The sequence below is a fragment of the Aulostomus chinensis genome, chromosome 24, assembly GCF_037954235.1.
Source record: "Aulostomus chinensis isolate RoL2024-O1b breed Wild chromosome 24, RoL_Achi_v1.0, whole genome shotgun sequence".
Lineage (NCBI taxonomy): Eukaryota > Metazoa > Chordata > Actinopteri > Syngnathiformes > Aulostomidae > Aulostomus > Aulostomus chinensis.
In genome coordinates this window covers 763,729-772,685 of record NC_141343.1, presented here as the reverse complement: position 1 = coordinate 772,685, position 8,957 = coordinate 763,729, and the positions used below count along the sequence as shown (strand labels likewise).

The 8,957-nt window shown below is 43.8% G+C and overlaps 1 protein-coding gene across 1 annotated transcript; it reads right to left on the bottom strand.

Moving 5' to 3' along the window:
* Nucleotides 1-4,295: 4,295 nt before the first annotated feature.
* Nucleotides 4,296-8,263, bottom strand: sox19b (SRY-box transcription factor 19b). The gene is made up of 2 exons (XM_086197359.1): nt 7,279-8,263; nt 4,296-5,407 (listed from the first exon to the last, which is right to left on the bottom strand). Exons 1-2 carry the CDS (start codon nt 7,935-7,937, stop codon nt 5,146-5,148), a joined length of 921 nt encoding a protein of 306 aa, XP_086053485.1. The 5' UTR covers nt 7,938-8,263; the 3' UTR covers nt 4,296-5,145.
* Nucleotides 8,264-8,957: the final 694 nt, after the last annotated feature.

Below are 8,957 nucleotides of genomic sequence, written 5' to 3'. Positions count from 1 at the left end.
ATGTAGTGGACCAGAAAATCCCTCCATTGACAATCCCTCCACCCCCTTCTCCACACACCCCTCTCCCTACCCCATCCCCACCCACCCATGGACCACAGCCAAAACAACCCGCATATATGATCTAACTTCCGCTGCTTAAAGGGCAAGAAATGTTCCTTTGGTACTTTGCCAGATCCAACCTGTGTTTAAACTCCCTCCTAACCTACTGTGCATACTCAGATTTTTTATTGAAAAGTGCACATATAAACTGCATTGAAAGATGTGACTTGAATATTTATGTACTTGAATGAGTTTAGTATTTCTGACTATTTATAGGCAAAGTTTTGAATGAAGTTACAGTGGAAATGTCTTGGCCTACAAATTAAACTCTTGACAGAAGGAACAAGAATTCACATTTCATTTTTTTTCATTTTTGTGAAAATGAGACATTATTCCCATGACTGGAATAATCGCAACATATTTTTTGTTTTGTTTTTTCTTTTACATATCATTCATTCTAATAGGCCAGTACACTTACAATGTATGAGACTCATTGTATAGAGAAGCGTAGGGATGAGGTATGGTATTTTTGTGGTCTAACAGGCAGTTAGCATGGCAAGGATGAGGTATTTTTGTACTTCAAGAGAAGTTAGCATAGCAGGGATAAGGTATTTGTGTTGTCTAACAGGAAGTTAGCATGGCAGGGATGAGGAATTTTTTTGGTCCAACAGGAAATAAACGTGGCAGGGATGAGGTTTTTTGTAGTTCAACAGGAAGTTATCATGGCGGGGATGAGGTATTTTGTTGTCAAATAGGAAGTTAACATTGCAGGGATTAAGTATTTTTGTAGTCCAGCAAGAGGTTATCATGGCAGGGATGAGGTATTTTGTAGTCCAACAGGAAATTAGCATCTCCATGGGTTCCTGGGACCAAAGCTTTGTTTTCCTGGATTTTGGATTATTGTTTTGAATCAGCTCTGTGGTGAACAAAAGCTGATGAGACTAACATGTTTTGTACAAAAACTGATAAAGTCTTAAGCATAATTACAGTGGTCAGAAGAGCACAGCTAACGTTAGAATACAAAGGAACTACAGCATGGACGCATGACTTTCTTGCCAACTTCGTGCTTACCAGACAATTGCACTTGAGAAAAGGGGGAAACAAATCTTAGACAGAAAAATGTAACAGAAAAGTTTCTAATTTTGGAACTCAAGCATGATCTGTTGAGACAGAATTCTAATGTTACAAAAATACATCAGCACACTTGGTGAGATGTTAGCAAAACAAGCCTTTAGCAAATGTTTTACTATGTGCTGTTACATATGCGGTAAGAATTTTGTACTTGCATTTTTAATCAGTCGGATTGTGATCGATATATGTTTGCATAGGCTAACAATATTAGCTGTGAAGCCAGCTGTCCTCACACCACAACACTTGATCAGCAATCACGCTGCTAATGGGGCTTTGTATTTTTCCCTAAGGAGATGTGCAGGAATGTATTTTGATCAGAGGCCTGAAATACCAAACTGGGATTATCCACTTCTGATTTGCAGGGGTTTGTTTTTACTGTTACTGTGACTGTAAGTGCCATTTTAAAGACACATAAACACTTCAACACTCATGAGTGTGTTACGCGTATTTAATAATTATAAAACAAAACATTTAAATGTCAACCACCTAACTGCAGAATACAGAAACTTACTTTGATAGGCAAGATGATGACTCTCTTGTTCTCTCTCTCCACACACACACACACACACACACACACACACACACACACACACACACACATATTTATATATATATATATATATATATATACATATACATATATACACACACACACACACACACACACACACACACACACACACACATATGTATGTATATATATATTAGTACCACTAAACACATCTAAGAAGTTTGACCAACTTGTGGAGGTTTTCCTCGAACCCCCCCCCCCCCCCCCCCCCCCCCTGCATCTGCTCCCGTTGTCCTCCTCCTGTTGAGCCTGGCCCCCTCATCATCTCCACCCCCATCTTTCCCTCCCATCCCCTCCCTTCAATGACCGATTAGCCGGTGCGGGGTTCTGTGCCATTTCCATGAGAAAGGCGGCGGTCGGTGAAAGGGTTAAGCCTGAGGACGAAGCCCCAGAAAGCAGCCCTAATTTTCTGCCCAGCGGGGGAGTGGGGGAAGCGGGGTGAGGGAACAAAGACGCCCGGGGGAGGAGCGGAGACTCCGGCTTTACTATATGCACCTGCGGCCTGAAAAGCAGCGGACAAAGCGCCTCCGAAACGGCCAATTACGAGCGGGCCATCCAGCCGCTTTGTGTGGGGAGGCAAGGGGAGGAGGGCGGCAGTGAAAGGGAGGTGGAGGGGACGGGGAAAGTGAATTTTAAAGAGGGCAAAGATAAGAAAGTAAATAATCGAGCTTTAAATCATTCTGGGCACTATAGACCACCGCCCACATTTCACATCTTCCCACCGAGGCAGGGCACCGTGTTCCCCCGCAAATGTGCACTTTGTCCGCGGAGAAGACGCAGCTCTTATCTCCTCTAATGATGAGATGAATGAGGTCATGTTGAAAGCAGCAGCAGCAGCACAGAAACACCACAGCTCATGTGGTGGCATTCACATGACCAGCTCCTCTATTTCACAGGAGGAAGGAGGCACCATCAGCTCCACACAGAGGAAATATCACAAAATCAGAAGAAAAAGATCAGGAGCACCAGTTCTATCCAAATATAACAACATTTAGGCTGGTAGGCCTCAATCGCCGTCCTGCCCCCACTCCAGTGTCTCTTTGCTCTTCCTGTTTACTCTCACATTCGAATTCATTTCCATCCGATAAATTCATGATGTTTTAAACTTTATAATGAAGAATTTAGTTAACCTGAAAAAGTTCTGCTTCAACAGGTTTGCAACCATACAGAGCAGGTGGTTCCCACATGGTTGACCACATGGAGGCCCACAGTAACTGAATAAAACATGTTTAATTGCTTGAACAGCCACATTTCACTCCAGAAGAGCCAAGAAAGGTTGCAACATACTTTTTTTTAATTATGTTTACACCAAACATTTTGAGAAATTCAAAATATTACTTAAGTTTTAACTGGTAATAATGATTGGTTTTATATAATATCAAATAAAGCAAATCAATATTAACCAAGAGTTATTTTACTCAGTGGTACAATATACTCTAATATTTAAATATTTGTGAAGTAAGTTTCCATTTCCCAAATTTCTGGCTTTAATTGTGAATTCCCCCTGGCTGTTACATTTAGTCAAGAACATTTTAAAGATACTGTAATTTTATTTCCATTTTAGGATCTTCTATTGCCATATCTCATTTACTCAAATTTATCTAAAAGCCACATTTACTTTCCACTTTAAAATTTAACTTTTTTGGCTCATAAAGATTGCATCGTGACAGATTAATAAATGTGCAAATTAGATAACTCAAATGTAATATTTTTAATAAGCAATGGAAGACTTGACTATTAGTTGGTGCTAACAACTGTTAGCATGAGAGGAGGGAATATTTAGTATTTCCTCTTTATTCAGTGGAACAATAGCTTCAAGAACAAAATCATGCAACACAAGACATTCATGAAAAAAAAGGATTTGTACTTTTTATTAATATTGTCATGAATGCCATAACAAAGTTTTTTTTTTTTAATTAAAAGGGTATCAGGACTCTTAGTATAAGAGCCTAAAAATGTGTACATTATTTACATGAACGCTACACAAAGTAACTAATATCTGGCTGCATTTACACACAATTTATTCTAAAAAAAAAAAAAAAAAAAAGGAAATAAGTCAGTTAATCTTTAAAATACACGGGCAGCGATGTAAACATTCACGCGTGACTTTAACGTAGCCGCTCTCAGAAACAGTCCAGCATGTGTTTATTAGTTAGTGAATGCTGCAAAACTAAAGAATGACCTCTGTCAACTACCACAACATTCAGGATTTGAGGGCTGAAAATATACATTTCCCTTAGGTCCATAGCAGCACTAGTACACAAGCAGACCAATGACCGTTCGAGAGGATTAAATAACAAACCAAAAAAAAAGTTTGTTCTTTTGTAGGATTTAATCACCCCCACGTAAAATGATCTGAAAAAAGGTTTAGAAACAAGAAGGAAGTTAGTGATAAAATGTGACAATTTGATACATTCGCTTTCCTCCTGATAAAAACATTAGATAGGTCGTTAAAAAAAGAAATTGTGCCTGGAGTTCATCTGAACAGAGCTGGAAGACATAAGTGTCTTAATGTGCTTCATTTTTTTTTTGGAGTCAAACTACTCGACTGAAATGCAGCATTTCATAGAAGTTTAATTCCCTTAATGATCAAACTATAAAACAAAAATGTCCTACAGCAACATAAAAAAACAGCCAATTTATAAACTAATTTAATCACATAAAAACACAGGCAAAAAAAACCAAACAATTACATGAGACTGACACTAGTGACGTGGTCATAGACGTCACCGTGTGTTGGTGGCGTTCCCGTGGATGCAGTGCTGATTGTCCAACAGGTGTTTGTGTCATCCAGCAGGTTAAAAAAAAAAAAGAAAAGAAAAATGAGACCAAAGTCAAGGCACAGAGCTCACATTTAAAATAGATGTTATGTGCATTTCCTTCCCATTTCCTGCCAATAGTCAGCTGGGCTCACGCGTCCCACAGTAGCAGTCCGGCTCAGAGTCGTCTGCCGTGAGCCCAGAGGTGACAGCCGCGGTGGCATTTGTCTCTGCACCCCCCGGCAGCTGAGAGTTACTAAGGAGTCTTGACTTAAGTTATAATGGATATGTTCTAAAAATAAAAAAGAAAAACATTTCTTAGTATGTACACAATAGACAGACACAGTGGCGGTCTTCGCTGCAGCACTCTGGGCTGGTGGAAGTCTCAGCTGTGTGTGTGTGTTGTGAGTGTGTGCTTGCGTACCTGTGTGTGTGTGCTATTGATGTGGCAAAGAGGTATAACAAAAAACAGATTTTCAGTGACATCAAATGTTGTGATCTGGTGTGTCTGATGGCGGGCACACGTTGGAGTGGGAGAACACTGCTTGAAGGAGCAAAAAGTGTTTTTTCTTCACATCTCATGTCTCTTTGCTGTGGCGGTGGTCGCAGGAGACCAGACCGGCTGCGTCGGCAGCCCATCTGCTCCTAAATGTGTGTAAGGGGGACAGTTCCAGTGAGGTAGTGCTGCTGGACGCTGCTGTAGCCCCTCTGTGCTGCTGAGGGGTCACTGGCGTCACCTCCTGGTCCTGGGATGTACATGCTGATCATGTCCCTGAGGTCCCCCTGCAGAGGCCCCCGGTGGTGGTTTGGTGTTGCCGTTGGAGGCGAGTGGGACACTGGCTCTGCCTTCACCATGGACATGGTGACGGGGCTGGGCTGCTGAGGGCTGCTGCTGTATGACATGGGGCTGCAAAGGGGGGGCGGAAACATGTTAGATGCCATCTGAAGACGTCACACACAACCATGCAAAAAATAATCCTGTTACTGAAGGCTGACACTCGCTTCACCTGTGATGACATCAGTTAAGACTCAGGTGAGAAAGGAAAGCAAATAACCAAACTTTCAAAAGGAAAACTCAAAATCAGCATCATGCGTGAAGAAACTGCCAGACTACGATGAGGAATCTTAACTCTTAGAATAGAAAAGTGAACCTTCATCTGCACTCCGCTGATCAGAGCTCCTCCTGAGATCTGTCCACAAGTCACGCTGAAGCGCTTTTTTGTTTTTGAAAAAACAGACACTAGTGTGAAAGTGCTAGTTTTTTTATTTTAAAGCTGTGCTTTTACAATAGCCTAGCAGAGCATTCATGTTGGGGCAGAGCCTAGTGGGTATTTGGTCTATAGAGCAACGCTGGCTTCATTTGCAGCCACACCTGCTGAGCTCCAGCACTGGGAAAAAGAAACGCCTCAACTAAAAAAACAACATATACCTCACTACCTGACTGACACCCATTAGAGGAGGCCGGAATTGGAGCAAACGTAAAACCATTTTAATCACATGATCAAAGCTGGACTTGACTTATTCCAGTTAGTGATCATGTGATGGTAAAAGCTTCAAGAGCCTGGAAAAGTTGGCATCCGTGTACTGCAAAAACAAAACTGCATCACGTAATCGGCTGGCGTCCCTGTAGGAGGAGACACTTCACCTGATTCATCAAGAGGTCGACCCTCCCTCGTCTGGGAGATGGAGTGCCACATCCAGCTCAACATTTACTGACACGACCAGAGAAAGCAGCCCAACCTCCTTCAGGAAGTGGAGCTCAAAACCATCTGTCCATGAACTTCTGGTCACATGACAAACCTTCTAAAATTGTTTACAACAGGTTTTGTTTTTCTGTTTGTTTAAAGTCAGTTAAAAGAAAGATTTGAGCAGTAGCTGCTCTTCAAGTTTCACTCTGGTTCCTGACCACAAATATGCCTAACAAGTGAGTAAGAACCATTCAAGGAGGTTTCAGCGAGTCCTCGCATTTACAGTCGCCGTAACCGAGCATCGTTTCACACCAGAATGTCAGTCCAAGTGTTCAGCCACTGTTCTGGCCTCTGCAGCAGGAGGCTGAGAGCCAGAAAGGGAGCCGGAGACAACGGCCTCGCAGGAGCAGGGGATTGTGGGTAAGAGGGAAAAAAAAAAAAGACCACACACAGGGTGGTGTTGCTGCCATCAAGTTGTCCTGATCAACATTCCAGACAGGACCCGACCCAGAGCTGAGCGTCGCTCTCATAACAAGTAGGCAGCAGACTGAAGCTTGTTGTTCCTCAGGTCCACTTTTACACTTCCGTCTCACATCTGAGTCGCCTAACAAGTGCATGTTGTTTTGTTTAAAAAAAAAAAAAAAAAAGTTTATTCAGGCAGATTTTTTTTATACATTGTAGAAAAATAATAAAGCTTCTATAAATTAAAAAAATTATGCTTCATGTAAAAAAAAAAAAAGTTTTTTTGAAAGGCAGGTTACATCTGAACTGATGCTTACTCAAGTGCTCAGCAGCTTTTTGAAACTTAAAGACTTAATAGATAATTTAGCAAGTGAAGCAGACTGGTAGCATCACAAGGGAAATGCTACATGTGAGTAATCTAAATACATGTTACATTTTTCATATCTGAATAACACATCATGCTAGAATATTACAAGTTACACCAGGTTGGCTGCCTTCATGTTGAGATGTTATTAAGACTTACTTATAAATGTGTGGAGTGATTTAAGTCAGCTTTCTGAGGAGTTGGTAATAAATGCGGCTCTCCACAGAGATCCGAACTCATGCTTCTACGGGGTGGGGGGCTCACCTGTAGGAGTTGGCTCCATTCATGTACGTCTGCGCCGCCGTCATCGCGGGCGGGTACTGGAGCGCGGACAGGTCGTACCGGTGGAGCTGCTGGCTGTACCCGAGCGCCTCGCCCTGCATGCCGGCGTAACCCCCCGTTGGACCCCAGCCGTAGCTCTCCATCCTGGGGCTACCCCCCTGGCCCTGCGCTGCTACCAGCAAGTTCCCAGCGGACAGTGGATACTTGCCAACCTGCGGGTCCTTCTTCAGCAGCGGCTTGGTCTTGCGCCGGGGCTTGTACTTGTAGTCGGGGTACTCCTTCATGTGCACGGCCCGGAGCCGCTTGGCCTCGTCGATGAAGGGCCGCTTCTCGGCGTCGGTCAGCAGCTTCCACTCGGCTCCCAGCCGCTTGCTTATCTCAGAGTTGTGCATCTTGGGGTTCTCCTGTGCCATCTTCCGCCTCTGGCCCCGGGACCACACCATGAAAGCATTCATGGGCCGCTTCACTTTGTCCATTGGGTCGCCTCCGGGCGCTAGTGCCGTCTTGGAGCTCGGGTGAGAGTTACCGTTGCTGCCCATGTTGCCGGTCATGTTGCCGGTGACCGGAGACATCCCCTGGGAGGTCTGGTGGGTCGGGGGCTGTCCAGCCGGCTTGAGCTCGTGTTCCATCATGCTGTACATGTTGGGGGGTGAGTGGAGAGGAAGCACAGCTCAGCAAGGAAGCGCTCTTTGTCGCCGTACACCTGGCGACCGTGTGGCCCGCTGTCCCCACAGGTTTAACCGGGAGCACCGGGTGATCCAAATCAACTAATTACCCCGACACACCCCGGAGACACACGAAAACACACACATGTATTTATATACACATACACACAGACACACACAGCACGAGTCTCGGGACTTCTCTCAAACGACACGTCCAACCACGTCAGTAGTCATCACTCGGACAGTGCTGCATCTCCTCACGCTAACTCGTCTGAACCACTTGTTGTTTCACCGGGACAAACTTCCCCTGCGCGCGTGCACAGCTCCCGACCAATGGGAGAGCTGGAAACTAAAGCTCAATGGGCCCCGGCTGTGCGCGAGACACTTGTTGATGGCGGAGTTTGGGGGGGGGGGCGCAATATCTTTATCATCAATAAATCAATACTGCTGATCACTCAAACAGGGGTAACTCTTTATTTCCTTGTTTTCATGTATGGAAAAAACACGCGCGCACACCTTTCACTTTCAAAGCAGGTGAAAGTTTATTTGGGTGATTCTGTAGTTTTGCGGAACTTTGGAAGTTTTTTTGTTGTTGTTTTTCTACTTTCCAATAATTAGAAATAAATAATGACTAACGTGACTCTGAAGTTCTTCAAAAACAATTATTTTAGTCGAAACTGTCGATTGTCTTGGGGACAATTTGTGGTTTGTGGGGGGGGGGGGGGGGGGGGATCTATCATCTCAGACTGTGAAACCCCCAGTCCTAGCCTAACCCAACTGGACCCTAATCCTAAAACCCTAAAACCAAATCTTTTAAAGATGTGGAGCCCTGAAGTTTGGCCCCACAAAGCATGTCAGACTCCATGTGTTAAAAGTGAACTCAAAATAAAAGGAGGTGGTATTTGTTCATCTGTTTCTTTTAGAGCAGGATTACGCAAAATCTATGATTATCGTTGTCACTGAACTTGGGGAAAAGAGCCTGGGCCAAGGAAGAAC